Raw genomic sequence first — 21,233 nt, 5'->3', positions numbered from 1 at the left:
GTTACTTTAAAGTTACTTTAAAGATTTTTAGGACAATTCCTTAGATGTAAATTTTTTTTGTTTTTTAGTTTTTGTTTTTTTTTTTTTGAGCCTTTCTTGGACTTAAGTTACTGAAAATGCTTTCTGGGCCACTATTACTATTTAAATAGGAATAATTGGTATTAATATTTTCCTTTTACCAGGATTTTTAAAATTTTTTTTTTGAGTGAGAAAACTCCTAAAACCTGAATACTGGTATTTGGCATTTTTCTCTGAATAACTGAGAAAGATAAGCAGTGTGGTGATGCTTTTGTTTGCTTTAGAGTTGAAAAGACTTTAAGACAAATGTTTGATCAACTTAAAGGTTCCTGTGACAGTATTTTAAGTACTGCTTATGTGAGAAAATTTTCAGTGTTATCTAAGAGGTTTACAGTGGGTTACTTATGACAACAGTGAATTTCTTGAAGTGTAGGAAATCAGAAGTAGTACTGAGGAATGTTTTCATTCATTGATATCTGTTGATTTTTTTTTCTCAAGAAAGAGACATGAGATTGTGGTCAAGTGGAATTAATATTTCAGAATGTTATTTACTGAAATACCTAGATAAGAAGGTGAAGGGATGCAAGACACAGACTCCTGATGGCTCTTGAACAGAAGACATTTATTGCCCTTTTTCACTACTACATATACTTGCCCTGTAGCCCCACGCGCTGTCCACGTGTCCAAAGCTACCATAAAATTGGTCAGAGACCCTCAGATGCGCCTGGAGCCAGCAAGCAATTGGCCACTGCCCAAAGCTCATCTTTAAAGATGTAGCCAATTTACTTTATCTCAACCTTGCTCAAGTTTTTGCTTCTACCTTGCTTGTTTCCTCATTATTTCTAATCCAGGGATGAGAGAAACACTGCGAAGCTACCTGCAAATTCCTTTCCCACAAGAAGGTTTATTAGGGGCTGGTGTAATAGTGGTTAGATAAGCTGCAGATTGGAAAAGAATTTGAACATAGCCTTTGCTAGATGTTGTAACAACACTTTTTTTGCATAGATTGGGTGAAAGATTCTTGCATTCTCCCTCTCTCCTTCCCTTTCTTATGTTCCTCCTGCCCCCCATTTCTTCATGAAACCACTAAATGAAACAATCGCTGGGAGGTTTTAAAACTGTTACGTGATATTTGGCTATCTTCCAGTTTATTTTTTCACAAGCAAACTGATGGCAATTTGTTGTTCAGGATTAGAGAAGTACTGAAATAGCACTTCTAATGTTCTTCTGTTTTTATGTCACGTATTTAAGTAGTTTTTCCATTTCATGTATTCCCACTGTATACTTATTAGACGTTGTTTTTGGACATGTTATGCCAACATGTATTTATAGGATTAATCTATTATCTTTCTGAAAGGGCAATTTGAAATATATTTCCTTGCGTTAGGAGTTGATAGAGAATATAGAAAGTGGATTTTATAAACTGGGGATCGGATTAGATTAGACTGGTGCATATGGTGTGATGATGTCTGATGCCCTTATGAGTAGAAGTGAGCATTAATTCTGTAGCAAGTCAGAGCTTCTCAGTTCTTCTTTTCTTCTTCTGAAGAAGTGGTCTGTCATTACAGAACCTAATTTTAGTAGAACTAGTGGGATGTTGTATTTGCATTAGATTACTCACAATGAATTAGTATATTGAAAAAAAATGTGATAGTTTTCCTGCCCAGCAACAACCAGAATGTAGTGAAATGTTTAGAGGGAAAACAGTTTCCTAATAATGATTTGCAACTGCAGAATGCTGTATAGCTAGGGAACAGTATTTGCCAATTTCCCACTTTGTTCTTTTTCTATCCAAGTTTCATGCTGTAATCTCATTTAAAATGTGTTCTACTTTTTGGTTTCCAGAAATAGGTCATGTTTTGATAATTGTGTTTGTGTTCAGATGTCTGACCTAGTAAGGAAATGCTTCTTTTTAACAGTATTTTCAGAAAGAAGAACATTAAGTTACCTCTGCAGACAAAATGCAGGAAAGGTTAATTACATCTTGAACAACTGGATAAACTTAGCTTTTTAGAATTGACATGACTTGGCTTTCTTCAATTCCTGTCAATTTCATTATGTTTAAAATCCTTACGCTAGTGGTTTTGTGAAAGGCTGCAGCATCATTTTGGAACACAGTTACAGAAGAGAATTTTCTGGAAATTAAAAGCATACTGCATTTGTCTTTATGGGATTAATTTATAGCTTGCTAAATTTGGGTGAAGCATTAAGACTGCAGTAAATATGGTATAAAAATAAGCACTGAAAAAAAGCTGAAAACATGGTACTGAGCTGTTAGTTACAGTTCTTAGAGCTTTAACTTGAGAGGGAAAAAAAAGCAAAACAGCCTCTATTTTTAGCAGTGGTTGCTTTGCTAAAATTATACCAGAATTGTGTGGGTTGTTTTTTTATTTTTTTATTAAATAGTAGGAATTATAAGACTATTTGTCCATTACTGTATTCTGCTTTGAGGCTCTTTATTACTGATGTAATGCTGTCTTTACCCTCAACAACAACAAAAACAATAATAATAATAAAAACAGGAGAGAAAAACCTTAATAGATCTCTTCAAGCCATGTACAACAGAACAGGCAGGACTAAATGAAATAAAATCTCACTGACTCCCAGAAACCTTGTTTTTTTGCTTTTGGGGAAAAATCCTCTTGTTATGGATCAGATCTTCAGCCTATATTTTCTGTGAAATCCATGTTATTCTTCTAAACTGGCTGTGGGGATGAGGCTGTGATACTGCTATTGTATATATGTTATCAATTGAGATTTCAGCTACAAAACGGTTTAAGGCTAGCTGTGAAGCTGAATGCAATAATCACTGTTCACCCAAAAAAAACCCAACCAACCAACCAACCAAAAAAAACCCCACATGTTTAACAGAAAGAAAAAATGAAACTAAAGAAAGAATTTGGATTGATGTATGTTTATAATTACTCAATGAAGTTCAGCCTCAATCACTAGTAAGTAAAGAACACAATTATTTATCAAAGCTGTACAAACAACATAGGTGTAAGTAATTCCACAAATGAGAGGAAAAAAAAGGGAGATTAAAAGTACTCAAGAAAATCAAAAGTCCTAGTTAAAAGTGTGGTCAGGCTTGATTTTTTTTGTCCAATGGGAGGGAAAACACCTTTCAAACGGACTGATGGGACTTAGATCTAAAAATGTCTTCTTTCTTAGCTTATGTCAATGAAATGTGAAAATCCAGACACGTGGTTTGATTTTTGGGTGGTCTTGTGTGGAGCCAGGAGCTGGAGAGTCCCTTCCAACTCAGGATATTCTGTGACTGTGGTTCAATGAACTAGCAGTTTTAATTACTGAGGTGACTTGTTTTCTGTTGGACGTGTTCTGTTCTAACAAATCTTGTACTGCTTTGTTTATGACATCTAAGGAGTTTGGTTCTGTAAGTTGTGATACGACTTCAACAAGTAATAGTATTTAATAACTTTATTTAAACATAACTCTCACAGCTGTGATTATTTTTTTGACATAATCCAATTTGTAGGTGACTATCCTGAATAAAAGAACTTTGTGGTTGGTTACTCATTGTTGTTTCATGAAAGGCATTTCTTCTTAGGTGCTTTTTATTTTATTCAAAGCAGATACAAATGTATATTTAGTGGTTTTTTTTTTTTTTTTTTTTTTCCCCTCCTTACAAATTCTCTGTCAGTATGGCTTCTTCTAGTCATCACTAAACTTTTAATTTACCTAAAAGAATGCTCTCGCTCATCCTTCAGGGAATAATCTACTCTCCAAAACAGTCTTTTTTTTTTTTTCTTTTTTTTTTTTAAGATTAAAGGTTATGTATTATTGGAAAATCCTAGGTTGTGCCAAGCTACATACTGTGGATTTTTTTTTATACAAGCTGTCAAAACATGATCTCAAAGGTCCCAAGAGTGGAATCAGGATTGTATAAGCTTCACTTGATTTCTAGTCTACTGCCAGCCCACTTTTTCGTGACAAAATCTGAAAAATAGGAAAGAATGATCATTGATAAGGGGAATACTTGGGACTGCTCAGTCTGGAGAAGAGGAGGCTCAGGGGGAATCTCATAAATATTACAAATATCTGAAAGGAGAATGCAAAGAGCACAGAGCCAGGCTCTTTTCAGTGGTGCCCAGTGACAGGACAAGAAGCATTAGTCACAAACACGGGAGGTTCCCTCTGAACATCAGGAAGCACTTCTTTACTGTGTGGGTGACCAAACACTGGCCCAGGCATGGGGTACACAGAGAGGTGGTGGAGTTTTCTTCCTTGGAGATCTTCAGAAACCATCTGCATGTGATCCTGGGCAACTTGCTCTAAGTGTCCCTGCTTGAGCAGGGGGGCTGGACCATATGGCTTCCAGAGGTCCTTTCTAACCTTAACCATTCTGTGATTCTGTAATACAGTGTCTTATGTAGGTATTTGAGTTTCTGGGGCTTCTGTGAAACCTTGGTTAATTATTAAAAGTTCTGGTTCAGTACTAGAAACTCAAAAGAAACTGACTTCACTGTTGAGTTCTCCAGCATAAAGATATTTTGTTCTCTACAGAGCATATGTCAAAACATGTAGGTCAAATATGATAAAAGAATATTCTGTTGAATAGTAAACTGTAAATGGAATTTTATCCTCAAAATGTAGAATACTTACTCTTCACTTTGATAAACATTTCTGCTGTGATAAATATTTTGTGTGCAACCTTCTAGTTCCTTCACTTAGTTGTGTTATTCAAAGGATATCTTGATGACCATCACCTGCATTTAAAGGAGAATTTATTTCATCTAGTTCACTTTAAGGATGTGTTTGAGTTTTTAAAAATAGCTGATATTGTGTGAAAAACACAGCTGTTAGAAAAGTTTGGACTGTGTGAATAATGTTCCATAAATTTTCATCAAGGCTTTTCAGAAGGGGGGAGATACCTACATTTTTCTAGATAAGATGCAGTAAAATACATTTCCCAATTTCATATGCAACTACACATTTAAATGTTATGCAATAAAAGTGTACATAATCAATTCTCACCTGAAATTCATTCCACAGTGCTTGTTTTGCTGTGAAATTTCACTTCACACAGACAAGCAGATAGACACAGCCCTAGTGAACAAATTTATCCTTCTTTCTCTACTAAGATGTATCGTAGAATTCCCTCAGTTGGAAGAAACTCACAAGGATCATGAAGTGCAACTCATGAATCCACACAGAACCACCCAAAAATCAGACCATATGTCTGAGAGCATTGTCCAAGTGCATCTTGAACTCTGTCAGGCTCAGTGCTGTGACCGCTGCCCTGGGGAGCCTGTCCCAGTGCCTGACACCCCTCTGGGTGCAGACCCTTTCCCTATCCCCCAGCCTGACCCTCCCCTGTCCTAGCTCCATGCTGTCCCCTCGGGTCCTGTCGCTGTCCCCAGAGAGCAGAGCTCAGCGCCTGCCCCTCCGCTCCCCTCGTGAGGGAGCTGCAGGCCGCCATGAGGCCTCCCCTCAGCCTGCTCTGCTTGGGGCTGAACAAACCAAGGCACCTCAGCTGGTCCTCACACATCTTGCCCTCCAAACCCTTCCCCATCTTCATAATCCTCCTTTGGACACTCTTAATAGTCCTTTTTATACTGTGGTGTCCCAAATTGCACACAGTACTTGAGGTGAGGCTGCACCAGCACAGAGCAGAGCTGGACAATCCCTTCCTTCAACCTGCTGGCAGTGCTGTGTCTGATGCACCCCAGGGTAAGGCTGGCCCTTCTGGCTGCCAGGGCACGCTGTTAGGTCGTACTCAGCTTGCTGTCAACTAGAACCCCACGATGTTTTTCTGCTGAGCTTGATCTCCAAGCTCTCATCCCCCAGTCTGTACGTGTTTATATATACAGCATTGCCATGTCCCAGGTGCAGAGTCTGGCACTTGTTAAATTTCATACTGTTGGTGATGGCCCAGCGTTCTGATTTGTCAAGATCTCTCTGCAAGGCCTCTCCACCCTCTCAGGAGTGAGCAGCTCTTCTCAATTTGCTTACATTTACAAAGTGACCTAGTATACGTTCAAGTCCTGATCATTTATAAAAACATTGACGGTAACTGTCCTTAAAATGGAGATGTGGGAAATCCGACTGGTGACTGGTGGCCAGCACCATGTAATCCCATTTATTGTAACCCTTTGAACCCTAGCCATCATCCAATTGCTCACCCATTTTAAGTATTTTTCCTTTAGTGAATACAGTTTTAAAATTATACATCACATTAAGAGACTAAACAAAATATAAATATTTCGTCGAGATAGAGTATTTGCTTATTTTAGAGCTTCAGGAAGAGTGTGGGAATTAGATGCATTCATTTCAAAATGTGTAGATATGCTATTTGCTGCAGGTTGTACTAGTGATTGAGAGTTTTGGACAGAATTCAGTGTTCATTGCTAAATGAGAGATAGTAGAAGCCCACTTTACAAAAGCTGATTTCCATTGCTTGTGGCAGAGACATGTAAATTAATTTGATTAGGTTTATGAAGATGCATAAAACTTCAGGAAACTTCAAATGATCAATTTAAGAAGCAACTATCATTTGAAATGCATATAAAATTGTCACTTTAGGAAGGTGTAAGTATACTGTGAAAGAATGCTGGGTGGTTCAAAACCTGGTAAGTGAATTGTCTTACCCAGACTTTGGGTTGGTTTGGTAAGGTTTTTGAGAGAGATAGAACCTGCCAGAATGAATGACAGTCCTATGGTTAAGTGAGAAACTATATGCTTAGACATTTTTACTTTAAAGTTTGCATCTTTGTGATGTTGTTGCAGATATACATGTATTAATATCATATTGCCTATCACCTGTATCACATTCTGTTTTGGACACGCTTATATCTCCTGACTGCTACTTCAGATAACAACTGCTAATGTAACATTGACCAAATCTGTCTGCTGGAGGTAAATCTGGGCAACAAAGGTAGAATGCCGTAGTATGGAAAATCAAAGGGAAGGACTATGAGCTTATGTCTCGGGGAAGAACAGATATAGGCTATAACATGAAAAAAAATATTAACTGGGAAACTGAATGAAATATAGCAGATGCAAATCATATTTGAAAAAGGACAAATTTGTAGCTTGCAGTGCTGTGTATAGCAACCAACTTCAGGCATCATGGTCTTCCTGTGTTGATGAAACTGTGAAAGGGAGTTATTGGCAAAGTATTTCCCTTGCTATGTTACGTGGTTGCCTGTTCATTTAAGTGCAGAACATAGTTAATGCAGTCCAAGACTGCTAGCATTCTGAATGCATTGCTGAACTCTTGGTTATTTTCCAGTAGTAGCTTTGATTTACTGCTTCTCTTGACGTTGAATTAATTTAAGATACCCTTTGACTAAGTATTGTCTGTTTCCTAAATAGATAGTGTTGTCCTTGCAGAGCTGAAATTACGGGCTTTGTCAAATCACATTGGATTGTTTTTAATTAAAAAACACAATGCTAAACTCTGTACCATTATAAAGCCTATGAATGCAACATTAAACTTCTATACAAAGATGTTTATTAGCTATTTATATGACAGCATTGTTTCCACAATAGTTAATACATTTTTTTTTCATAATAACTTCCTAAATTTAAAAAATAAAAATTGAGAAACAGGACCAGAAAAAACGGGGAGCTGATTGTCCTCCTTCATAGATCTGAGGATTCAGGAAGGAGGTGACTTTGCAATGTCAATTCATTGCTTTGATCTCTGTCAGTGCTTCTCAGCCTTGACATAAATTAACATAGATCCAGCTGTCATTTAGTTTTCATTCTGGTAGTAATTCCAAAGGTCTGTGAGAAAAAGAGACTGCCCTGGAAATGGGTCTTTAATTTTCCTCCACTAAAAGTTACTATGGAAAAAGAAGGGTGCTGCTTGTTCAAATGCTTTATTGAGATTAATGTAGTTAGTTTGCACATTGATTATTAAAATAATCCTCCACTGTGAGCTGTTGTCTGTCTGTTCACTCACTAGCAAACCACATTACACATTTTGATGTATTGGGGAACTCTGCTTATTCCTTATCATGTTAGGGTTTGAAGTTGCGTTCTATAATAATAATAATAACAGACCTGTTAGTCCAACCTCACAGCCTGTAAAAGTTATGGAAAAGATTTTCCTGGGGGACATCAGAAGCTAGTTAAAGAACAAAGCTTTTATCAGGCATAGTCAACATAGGTTCATCAAGGGCGAGTCCTGCCTTCATAACCTAATCTACTGAAAGGTCACCCATGTCGTGGACAAAGGGAAGGTGGTGGATGTAACCTTTGGATTTTATTAAAGGCTTTGATAATGTCCCTTACAGAATGCTTCTGGGCAAATTGTCCAACTGTGAGTTGCGCAGGTTGGTCCTATGATGGGTGATTAACTGGCTCAATGGTAGAGCTGAAAAGGCTCTAGTGAATGAGGATATGTCTGGCTGGTGGGCAGTCACTAGCACACTAGGAGTGTTCCTGCTACTGTACTTACTGTACTATACAGTACTGTACTGTTCTATCCCTGAATTAGAGGGAATATTTTTTTTATTATTTTTTTTTTTAGCTCTTTTGCTTTGCCTGTCTCAGTCTCAGGCCCTGTTCATAGAACCAGTTGGTATCAAAAGGGTAGCAACTCTTGACGTGATACAGGAAGTACTGTGCTGGTGTGTACTATCCAGAAAATGCTAAGCTCATTGCTTGGGCCCAGCTGTAGTCTTGGACTTCAGAATAACATGGTCAAGTCTTACATAGCACATGAATTTTGTCTAGGTGTGTGCTGGTTGTTGAGGTTGGCCAGAAATGCTTTGATGATATTGTAGAGCTAGTTTTTTATTTGTTTGTTTTAATTATTATTATTACTGTGAATCAGAGAGACTGTTTCCTCTGTATTGTTCAGTGTATGAGCTGATTGAAAGTATTGTGCGTTACATTAAGGTAATATAGAAATAAAACTAACTTTAGCATTACAATAAGGCAAGCAGTATATAAAAAACTGCTGAAAGTTGATATAGGAGAAAAAAATATAAATGTTCAGCTAAAAAGATCACAGTCTTAAGGATTTTCATTGTATTGTGTCAGTTGAATTCTACTGGTACTATTGTGTGTGTTAACTTCATGCTAGTTACTGAACAGGTAGATAATAAACAAATGAAAATCTTGTCCCACTGGAGTGTTTTAGCTAGTAGAGATTATTGCTGAGCTGTTGTTTGAATTGTATTTTCTATATGTTTTGTAAGTTGGAAAAAATTACACAAAAGTAGAATGTAAAAATGAACTGAATTTATCCTTGGCATCTTTCTTTTGTTTTTTTTTTTTAAATTCAGGTACTTGAATACATGAATGATATGCTATTTGTGTGAGTAATAAGTTTTGAAATGTATGTAGAAAGGATAAGGAAATACTTTTCATTCGTCTTATAACCAGAGCTTTTCTCCATTTGCACAAAAAGTAGATTCTGACATCTATGGTTTATTTCATTATTGTTTTACTGAGGGCAGAATAAGATTACAAGAAGGAACATGAAGAAACAGAAGAATCTGTCTGTGAAACTGAAATGTGCCACTGAAGATGGATGAAATGTCCAAATTATTTTATATAGTTTAAAAGGTAGAAGAGAATTTTGGGAGAGTTGGCAACAACTATAGCTAAAGGATTTTATAAAAGCTTTTATCTCATTACCATTAGTTTTCTAGCTTTTGCTATTATCATAAAGTATATAAGGCACACAGTTCCAACTATCTGTCAATAACAAAGTACCAAGTAGAATTTTTTAAAATTAAGAACATAGTATTCCTATATAAAGTCTTAATTGTGAACTCAAAAGTATTTTTCTAGGTCATTCGCAAGGATCAGTGGAGGAAACTGGGAAATTAATTGGGTTGGTAGAGATACCTTAAGAAAACCCTTTAGCTGCTGTTGTAAAGAAGGGAAGATAAACTTCAATAAAGTTTTTGCTCAATAATGAGCTGTAAACAATGTACACTAGCCATTTTCATTAAAAAGCAGAAGTTAATTCCAGGTACTAAATATATATTGTATTTTATGCGGTTCTTTCTTGCTGTAGATTATCTGCATGAACTTTGAAGTATTAAAGCAAAGATAATCACTTTCAAATAAATCTACCAGCAGTAGCAGTCTATTAAGCTTCTTGCTGAAGCACAAGAATTGGAGGGCAGATAAAAGCCTTTCACAGCTGTAGCTAGCAAATGTATGGAAAAGTATTGTGTGTATCCTATCGCACATACAGACCATCCAAACTTAAATGTGTGGCTTTGTTTTTGCATTTCTTGTCTTTTTTTTTTTTTAAACAGATGTAAATACCTAAATTACTTGGAGTACTTTTTTGTTATTTTTTGCTTTTTGCAATTAAAGGAAAAGCTTTGTAGCATTTCTTTACTTGTATTGCTCAAAATTGTCTGACCAATCTTCTTTGCCTTTAGGTTCATATAGGAAGTCTTGATAGCTGTTGCAGTCTCTCTTAGTCATTTGCATTTGTTGCTACATATATTTGATGATTTTCATTGTTACAGTTACCCTGAAAAAGGAATTAAAATGCTGGTTGAAGTAGATGGTCATAGGAAGTGCTTTTTTGATGGTATTGCTTGCAACTGAAAATACAAGTAAACTTTGTTGTAGTGACTTGATGTCAGATTTTATGAGATAAGGTACGTGTCTGAGACAGCCGACATTCCTCTCTGAATACAAAGTTTATATTCTAGCTTAATGAGTTATTTCCACTGTGTGATGTGGCATTTATTTTTTCTTGCTTACGTTCCTAATGGCTGGCCCATCCATTATGGAATCTACAAATAGGTCTCCAGCCATGCTTAGACATTTTTGCGGCACATGACTGTTATTTTTGCTAAGGCATTATTACTATTGCATTTAAAAAGAATACACTAAGGAACAAAAAGGGAGATTTCATATCAATGTGTTAAAATTTGCGCTTGAGAAGATGTTGTAATAACCAATCATGGAAACTATTTCTGGGTACATGAAGGGCAAGAAAGTCATCAGAAGTAGTCAGCATGGATTCATAAAAGGGAAGTCATACTTGACCAACCTTACAGTTTATGGTAACAGTCTTGGTAGATGAGAGAAGAGCAGTGAATATTTTCTACCTTGATTTTAATAAGGCTTTTGATGCTGTCCCATGTAAGATCATCATAGAGAAATTGATTAAGTGTGGACTAGATAAGACAATGAGATGGGCTGAACACTGGCTGAATGGCTGGGTCCAGGGGATGGTGATCAGCAGTACAAGGTCTAGTCACAGGCCATTAACTAGTGGTGTGTACCAGGGATCAGCACTGGGTCAAGTCCTGTTCAAAATCTTCGTTAATGATCTGGTTGATAGGGCAGAATATACCCTCAGCAACTTTGCTGGTGATTCAAAACTGGGAGGAGTGGCTGATGTACCGGAGTTGTCATCCAGAGGGAAAACAATACAGGCTGAGGAAAGTATTTTGGATATTGTATTGCTGATTCGCAGGCCATTCTGTGTGAAGTCAGTTTCTCTGCCAAGTAAATATGACTTCTCTTCCAAATTCCATCTTAGCTGGGACATCCAGTCTTTGAGGGAAGTAGAGTATTTTCATAAATATCTTCCCATCAATACTGGCCAACAAGAATTCATAGGCCACTGTCTCTCTATTGATAATTAAAGACACGTCAGGCTTATGAATCTGGTTCAGGTAGGTGACAGAGGAAATGACTATGTTCTGGTTTATGGCTGAGTAACTGTTCTTTCTGAAAACTAATTGCCAGGAGTCAGTGCAGTAGGAATAGAAATGGCCAATAGTGACTTTTTTCAACATTGTACAGGTAGAGAACAGCAACAGCTAGGGTAGTAATGTGATTGTGTCTTCCTGATTTTGGTATATACGAATGCTTTCAAGGCAGACTTTAATGTGGAGCTTTGAATGTTCCTGAATACTACATTCAGACTGCTGTAGTTAGTTGAATTGAAATTGCTTTTCCTAATCTTTAGCAGAATATTTCAGAACTAGAAGTTAATTATATCTGGGAGACCTTATATAATTTGTGCATTGTTAGGGGTTGAATGGAATTCCATAGAGTTTTCTTTTCTGATTCATGGAAATTATGAACTGCAACTGTTGCTGCAGGAACAGTAGTGACCTTTTACTCTCAGAGAAACTATGAATTCCAAGTGCAATTCTGTGGTGTCTTGATATCCTAGCTATAGGAAGTAATCTCACAGGTGATGTTCTTGATGTTGATTGAAACTGTTGTCAAGCTACAAATACATGAATCTCATACAAAGCTCATTGACACGTAAGAGGGTACATCTCAAAAAATTGTATCTAGCTTGAGAATATTTTTTCCTTTTGTACAGAAATGTAGTACAGTTGCTAACAGAATACTACAGGTATAAGTTTACTTAGCCAGCAGGAAGTCACTCTTACGAGGTCAATGTCTTTGGATTTGATACCTTCTAAACCAGTGACTCTTTTTCTGAATATCCTGTATTCTAAGTAAATCAATCTGGACAAATTGTGGATTGACTAGGAATACACTAAGGTTTTAAGTTACGAGAACTCATGAAGTGTGGAATTCTGGATAACGGTATTATTCATCCTCTGCCCATTTCAGGAACCCTCAGTGAAGAACTGATAATAGCAACAGATATTCCTCTGAGGCCTTGGCCACTGTGTGGAGAACATATTTCTTACCTGTTATGTAGAATATGCATTATTTAACGTTTCATAAAGGCAAGACTACTTTCCTTATATAAGCTGTTGCATTTTTTGTTTTTATTTATTTGTATTTACATTATATAGGAATATATTATATTTACATTACATTATATGTATATACATACATATCCTGTCTCCTTCCCTTTTCCCCTCCCTCCCTCCCTCAACTGGGGAAAGCCATATCTGTCAATCAAAAAGTGAGGTAGTGCAGGAATACAAGGAGATTGTTTGATGGTCACTAAGAAATTGTCAAGTGTAATTCAGTTTCTTCTCAGATGCTACCTTACATAACTATAGTTTTATACACATTTCTTTAATGAATTATTTAGAGGACTACATAGTCACATAAGACCCGGATCACTAGAATCCAGGTAACTTGAACTTTCTGTGTGGGGAATGTCAGTGTCTGCAATATATGAATCAGTTGTGTTGGCTTTGTGATGCACATCTGAGAAACTATTTCTTGGTTGAATCCTCTGGATCTGATTTTCATATTCATATGCTAGTCTTTCATTCATCATATAATCATCTCTAAGCAGAAAGGAAATCCTGTGTTAGTCACCAGCAGTGGAAATGTAGAGGAACTTCACTTGAAAATGAAATAAAAATTACCTTCTTAAATATAGTTGTGATTCTTTGAGATTGCTTCCCACACATTACATTTGTCCTTACGTGCTTAAATACAAAGTCACCCTCATGTGACAATCTTATTGCTGGTATAATTGTGTGAGAGTTGAGCTTACTCCATCCGTGTCTTTCAGTAAGGGAAAGTAGTGAGAAAGGAGGAGACATCCTAAGGCTACTGGTCAGATGCTGCTGGTCAGCCTAACCTAAGCTCCATTAAGCTACATGTTTATGAGGAATGTATTCCTAAAGTTCCTCAACTACAGATCCACAGTTGTAGAGTAGGAAACACGTCCATTTCTTTATATTGCTGATACCATCTTTTCTAACTTTTATTGGAGCTTTTTCTGGGTTACTTAGACATAACTAGCTCTATCATATTGTTTAGTTTTTCTTTCTGAATTTTTTTCTTTGTATGCTATTAGTTTCTTTTTTCTTCCATGTTCCTGTTGGTTATTCCACCTGTATCATGTCTCAAATGGTCAGTAAACATCCTTTTACACTTGCATTGCATTATGTCTTTTATAAAAGTACTGCTCCTGCGTGGGCTCCTCTCCACGGGCTGCAGCTCCGGCCCGGGGCCTGCTCCTGCGGGGGCTCTCCATGGGCCGCAGCCTCCTCCAGGCCACATCCACCTGCTCCAGCGGGGGCTCCTCCACCCATGGGGGGGCTGCAGCGTGGAGATCTGCTCCATGGGGGACCCATGGGCTGCAGGGGGACAGCCTGCTCCACCAGGGGCCTCTCCCTGCACAGCCCGCAGGGGAACTGCTGCTGCCTGCCTGCAGCACCTCCTGCCCTCCCGCTGCACTCACCTGGGGGGCTGCAGGGCTGCTTCTCACTCCTTGCACTCCCAGCTGCTGTTAAGCATCATTTTTTTTCCTTTTCTTAAATCTGCTCTCCCGGAAGCCCAACCAGTGTCTCTCCCTGGCTCAGCTCTGGCCAGCAGCGGGTCCCTTTTGGAGCTTCTCTGAAACTAACTCTTACCTAACACAGAGCAGCTTCTGGTCTCTGCTCACAGAGGCCACCCTTGCACCCCCTTGCTACCAAACCCTTGCCACAGAAGTCCAATATTCCAAGCAGCTTTACTCTCAGTATTAATTTCTAGTGACTTAGACATACAGTTTATAGTCCAGAGCAATTGCTAATTTATTTTTGTATGATGTTTTCTAATGGTTAACAAAACAATGTTAAAGAGATTAATTTCTTCAATACTTTTGAAATGTCCCCAGCACAATGGGATTGTAAAGCATTTGTGTTTTGTTATTCATTCATTGTCAACTGGCACATGTCAGGTGATCCTTGAATGTTAATATCCTTGGTAAGCAGTGATTTTAACGTGATATGGAGCTTATTTTTCACCTTGTGAATTATGAATTTTAGTATTTCTTGTTTGGACTGCTGGCTATAATTCTTGAAAGCAAGCTGATAATTATAAATTATAAATATTCTCTTCTCTATGTTAGTTTTTTTTTTTTGTGTGCAATAGTGTACTTAAATTGTACCATAGAAAAATGGGAAGTTATTTATCATGGAGAAAGTAGGCTGCCTTGGAGTACTGCAAAAATTGTGTCAATAATGTTAGCCTCTCAGAAGTGGAACATAAATGTAGGCAGTAACCACTGGAAACTACAGTTAATAATGAGCATGCCTTTGTGTTTATACAAATGAGTTTTCATTTAACTGTAGTAAAGGTAGATTCCTTTAAGTGACATGTTGCCTGTATCAGCTCTGAACTTGGGCTGCCAAGACAGTTCAGCAGATTGTTCATGGTGATAGGGTTATGCTGGGTTTGGTCAGCAGCCTGGCTGTACTAGAAAAGATAGTTGCCTTCTTTTCTTGCCTTCACATCTAACTAAGGAAAAATAGAGAAAGAACAGGTCTTACTACTGTTCTTCTGTGTCTTATGCCTTCTGTAGTAGATAGCATATAGATAGCTTCAGCTCTTTTAAGTGACTGCAAATGGATAGTGTTTCAGACAATAATAAGTCTCTTTTGACATTGGAATTGCTTCAGATAATCATTTTGAATCATGATCTAAACCAGCCACTAAGAGTTTAAAACATCTCTTTTAATTTTGAATAGCATTGCTAGTATTTTTTTTTTTTTAGAAGACAATTGGATTTTCATTAGGTGTTAATTTACATAAAAAGATGTTGATTTACAACCAAAAATAGTATTTCACTTAATTTAATACTTTGTTTTGTTAACCATTGTGAGACTGTTAGTATATTTGTAGCTGTTAGTGTAAAAATTTATTTATGATGATGCACGTGAAGATTTAATTCATCGAAAAAAATGTTATCTGAAGTGTATCTGTCAGAAATGAAAATGTTAAGTTTAGTGGAACAAATTTTAAATTTAGAACTATTGTGCTAAAGAAAAGAAGTATTATACATAATTAATACATTAATAATTTCTGGTCACATTATCATTTCAGATTTTAAAGGGAGACAACATTCTGTCACACTTTATTTTCATTTATATTTAGGCAGCAATTGTGTCTTTTTCAATTTTCAGCTAAGATTAAATAAACTGGTCATTGAATTCAAGTAGCTGAAAAAATAAAATGAAACTATTTTCTTAATATCAGCAGAAAAAATGTGTTGCTGTAAAGAGTTTGTTCAACAAGCTGTATACCCTAGTGTTCAGCTAATGGATTGCTTTTGATTATATTTGAAATTTTAGTAGGAAAACTATATTCAAATATTGAGTATAGTTTAAAATTATTTATTGCTTGTGGAAAATGTACTATCAAATGTAGTCAAAGATGCTATATATCAGTTTATTTTTCAAATAAAAAATATCATCAAACTTCATCAAACTTCTTAGATTTTGTGGTGTCGAGGGCAGAAAAGAACTTAAAGTCACTCAAGGTGAAAAGCAATACCCCAAGTTGAATGTTTAATGCTAGATTTCCCTGTGTCAGAACACTGACAATAAATTAAATACAAATCATGCCATGGTCCCACAGGCCTCAGTAGCCCTGTTACCTGCTGTGTATATTGGCTGTATGTGCATCTGTTTATCAAATTGAAAACTTTGACACACTCCATTAAATTGTTAGCTGCTGCTTTATAGGAGAAGGGGGCAATAGTGGTGGCCACACCACATCTGGTAATATTAAAACTTAAAAGCACTAAAGCACTTCCAGCTATGCCATCATCACAGTTAACTGTGATAGGATGTCTGTATTTCAAATGGGACTGTTCTTGTGTATCTCTTCAAAGATTCCTGTTTGTTTACTTCTGTATTGTATGTTTTTGTTCAGAATTTTGCCACAAGGGAGCAAAAAGAATGGCAAACCAATCAAGCCACAGAATAATCAGAAGGGAGAGTCAAGTTCTTTGCCAAAGTGTTGCAGAACAATCAATTTTTAGACCTGTGTTGTTTTATGAACCATTTTTAATTCCACAGTGTGACTGTACTTTGAACAAAACGTAATGAAATGCTGTTTTGGTTTTGGAGATGTTCTTTACGAGATAGGCTTAAGTGCTATTTTTTTTTTCCCAGCTAATCTTCCTGTACCGACCATTGCTGCAATAGATGGAACTGCATTGGGTGGTGGCCTTGAACTTGCTTTAGCCTGTGACATAAGAGTGGCAGGTAAGTATGAATCCTGTTTATTAAACGTAGGATGATTAGTGTTGCAGAAGGCTTGACTAATCTTTGCCTTGGCAACAGTCTTTTAAATCTGATTTTGTTTCTAACAATGTTTATAACCAATAAAGGGATTTAGCAGAAACCTGGCTGAAGTACTTGCTGATTTTTAATTTCATAACACTTACTCCTGATAACTGGAGTATTTTTGCTACAGGTTTTACTTTATTCTTATTTCTCGTATTACCTTACTTGTTATGTGTAATTAATAAACTACAGAACGTGCCTTGGTGGGAGTAATTAGATCTTTTAATAAAGGCAGAACAATTAATTCTATTTAAAGATATTTTTCACAAGTGAGTGTTTACAGAGTGATTTGTTATTCTTTGTGAAGGAAATGTAACAAATGAATACCCTTGCAGGGCATTATTGCTTATTTTGCAAGTTGTTTTCCTATAGATTATAGTAAGAAATCATTTACACTTTTATTTTTTCAGCCTCTTCTGCTAAGATGGGCCTAGTTGAAACGAAGTTGGCAATCATTCCAGGTGCAGGTATGAAAGTTTTGCTTTTGTTTCCACAGAAAATTAAACAATGCATGCTCTTGATACTTGATTTTAGATTGTTTGCAAACTTCAGCTTATTTTTATATTTCCATTATGGATCGTTGGCCTGTGTTTAAAGGTTATTGCTCATGTTACTTACTGAAAATTAATTAAAAGTGTTTTGCTCATTTTCAGGGAGTGGCACTTGTGTTTTTTTTTTTCAATCAAAATTACATTAACTAAAACAGTATTAAGTGATTCTGTAAATGAGATTTTATGTCTAGATATGAAGGCTGAGTAATTTTTTTGAGGATCAGGCTAGGAAAAAAAGGTAGTGTTAACTATCAGTGTACAAAAATGGTAATTTAATTAATGATCCACTTTTATGTACTGTCCAGTACAAATTCTGTTTTCATGCTACTTGTACATTGGTTGTAAAGAATTTAAAACCTGAATGTATAGTGGGAATAGATCTTTTGTCTTGCCAGAAATTCTTTTCTATTTTTTATGGGGAAGGCCAGCTCACTGTTTCTTTTCTTTTTTTTTTTTTTTTTTCCTGGATTCATAATGAAGTAAATTTACAGAATAAATAATATTTACCAAGGTCTTTGGTGTTATGACACCTTTTTGTTTCTTTTATTTATTTATTTATTTTATGGGTAAATTATTCCCATTAAGATATCTGCTTTTTTTGGAAAGGGGCAATACCTTGAACATAAATGTCTCCTCCTGACCCTACTCAGCTTTGGCCATTGTTTCTGGAAGTTCTGGAACTACATATACATTTTCTTTACACCTGTTTTCTTTCTAATAAGTGGAAGCTATTTTGGAAGTACCATATCTAATTTTAATGAACAGTGTTGCAGCTTGTGTAGAGAGGAGAGTAAAAGCTGCCATAATGTTAACACTGATATAAACTTTGTCTAGGAAACACTCCCATCCTATCACTAATACAGACAATTATTGTCCAATTTGAAAGGCTTTTTTATTACGGTTATCGTCGAGTTGTGATTTCAGTCAATATTTTCTCCCTATCTATGTTTTTCTCTGTGGTCAGAGCTACATTTTGCATAAGGATAACTGAGTCGATGACCAGACCCTTTTTAGCAGTGGGTAAAGATGAATTTTGTAGATGATTTTAAGGATATATTTCCTTCTGGCATTGTTGTCATGAGATAGTATACCTTTTTTAGTATGTTCTGGTGAAGTAAAAGACGGAAAATGCCATTTTTTTGGGGAAATTTTTTTCCACTTTGTCCATCCATTCTACCTTCTACCAAGGAATCTTGCAGGCTGGTATTGCATATGTGTTCCCAAGCTCAAGAAGTTCAGGTCATGCTCTCCAGATAGTTTTGGAATTCAACTTACAGAGGTTGTCTCAGATTTCCTTATCTTCTGTTACTTATAGATGTTTTAAATTTGTAATGCTTTCACCTTAAAATGCTAAGCAACTGACTTCATAATGAGTTTCTTTGGGGGTTTCATTCAGAATGTGTTATTACTACCCAGGGATGGAGGTCTGAGAAATCTTTTGTTTTTCTCCTCCTAAAATCGTACTTTGGAGATGTGTCTTCACCTCCTTGAAAATATGACATATTTCAGCAAGTTACAGCGCCTTTTAAACTTGTGAAGTTTTGGAGTATGTTCAGTGATTAATTTTTCCCTGCTCCTATCAGCCTGTCAGACTATTTTTGCTGAGTGTATTTGAGCTTATCACAACTTTTTCCTGTTCAGCCTGCACTTGCTCCACCCTTACCAAGCACTGAGAATGTTTCAGCTCTTTTCACCTCCTGTCATTGAAGTAGCAACTGGTCATGCTTTGTGTCTTCAGAAAATGAAAGAATTGTATGTACATCATTTAGGTAGAGAAGTCAGAAATGTCCACTTGAACCTTAGGCTTCATGGGTAAAGCAGATATTTTCTTGTAGTGTTTAATTCCAGCTGCTCTGAGCTGAAGGAGGACTGGGAATTGCAGCTGAAAAGATGAACGTAGCCATTAAGAGACCTCGACAGGTTTCTGCTACCATCTAGTTCATGTGAAACTCACTGACAAAATATGTTGCTTCTTCTGAGTGGGTCCATACAGTGTGGCAAGCTACTACTGTTTTTATACTACTGCACTGTCACATGTATGGGATAGATGTGAAGATTTTAAATTAGGTGATAATGAACAAGTTAATTTAAGGTCATATGAAAAACTTCTTTTTAATGTTCTTTTTTTAGAAGTTACATACGAAAAGTTACATTAAAAGCATTTTGTTAGAATGTAATAGTCAAGTTTTAAAGTATCTGAGCAGATCAGCTACAGTGTTTTGGACCTTGTTGTGTGCTGTGTTGAATTCCATCCCGTTTTAAAATACGCACAAGAAAGGACATAGTCAGGTGCTGTCTAGTGAGCAACGAGTTTTAACATAAATTGCCCAAGTGTGAGAAGTTTTGCTTCCGAGTATGCACAATGTACCGCAGCATTGTAAAGGCTCAGGTTGAGCAGCAATTGAATTCTGGTTAATATACAGACATGAATTGTTCCTTCTAAGTCTGCTAAGGATTTCAACCAAGTAGGCATTTCTAGAGCATGCCTTGTCTGTGCTAGCAGCTTGAGTCTCCTCAGAAATACCATTCATGGTGGACGGCAGAGCAAAAGCTAGTGGGAATAATAGTGGAGCCTCCTTTTATACAAAAGCTTTGTTCACAGACCAGCTCAAAATGTGAAGGAGAAAGATTGAATCTCCTGTCTTTGGAAATTTAAACCCTCTTCTCTCTCCACTATGAAAAAAGCCTTAGCTGCCAAGTTGTGAGTTAGGGAAGGTAGAAAATCTTTCAGTTTTTCCTGTTAAGTACATCCCAGTGTCTACGAAGTAAGTCAAGATTCGGTAAACTGAAGGAAATGTGTAGCAGAGAGAAAACAGCTTGGTAGCTCAGTGCTGGGTAAGTTACCTGAGAATGAACACTAATATTTTTGTTTTCCTTACAAAGTCCCCCAGTTGCTGTTTATTACACAGGTAGTCTTACATTACCACACCATGCATGTATGCCTGACTATCTGTATTTGTCTTTTCAACCCCTTGCCTTTCTCAGTTTTCTTCCCTATGTATGTTGGGTCTCTTGGAGAATTGCAGTCTGGTTTGACTAAAGATCAGTGATTGCAAAAAGAGATAGTCCCTAGAATTGTATCAAAAGGAAGATGAAGTAACCTATTCCTGGACATAAAAGAATTGGCACAGGAGGGAAGTATTGTTGATGTCCTAGCTGTGGCAAATGTTTCAGTTAAAATACTTGTCTCACTTTACAGCACTGAATTCAGATTTCATGGGAAACCAGATTTTATTAACTCTGTTGTTTAAGGAGATGCTTGTTACCAGCCGGAGTGACTTTTCTCAGTTGTTTGCTAAAGGAGCTGTTTTTTTTTGATTTCTTAGTCAAAAAGCCATTTGAACACCTCATTTTCTGTGTAGCACAGTAGTTCTGTACAGGACTCAACATAGCATAGGAAAGCTTTTTTACACAAAAAAAAACATGTTCTTTCTCTCTCTGTTGTTACTTGTAAAACTTACGTAACAAGGAAGCCAACCTCTCTCCGTAACTGAATGTAGTTTCTAGTGTCTATGTACTTGCAAAAGAAGAATTTCACAGTGACAAGTTTCTTATCTGAAAATTGCCTTTTTTTTAGGAGTACTCACAGGGATCTTCTTTTTCCACTTTCTGGCTTTTTAAAGTTATCTCCATCCATAGTTCATTTCTGTTTTTTATATTTAGTCTTTCACTACAGATACCATATTGGGCCAGCAGCAGATGCATG

The 21,233-nt window shown here is 36.6% G+C and overlaps 1 protein-coding gene across 3 annotated transcripts in view; it reads left to right on the top strand.

The window, feature by feature from the left end:
• AUH (AU RNA binding methylglutaconyl-CoA hydratase) overlaps positions 1-21,233 on the top strand; it is a 109,947-nt gene that overhangs the window by 35,016 nt on the left and 53,698 nt on the right. For all 3 annotated transcript variants that reach the window (XM_068666094.1, XM_068666093.1, XM_068666092.1), the window contains 2 exons: positions 16,803-16,895; positions 17,387-17,443. In XM_068666094.1, coding sequence (XP_068522195.1) covers positions 16,803-16,895; positions 17,387-17,443 — 150 coding nt within the window. The remainder of the gene's footprint in view (positions 1-16,802; positions 16,896-17,386; positions 17,444-21,233) is intronic.

The sequence above is a fragment of the Anas acuta genome, chromosome Z, assembly GCF_963932015.1.
Source record: "Anas acuta chromosome Z, bAnaAcu1.1, whole genome shotgun sequence".
NCBI classification, from domain to species: domain Eukaryota; kingdom Metazoa; phylum Chordata; class Aves; order Anseriformes; family Anatidae; genus Anas; species Anas acuta.
The sequence above is the reverse complement of the archived record's forward strand: the minus strand, read 5'-3'. Positions and strand labels throughout refer to the sequence as shown.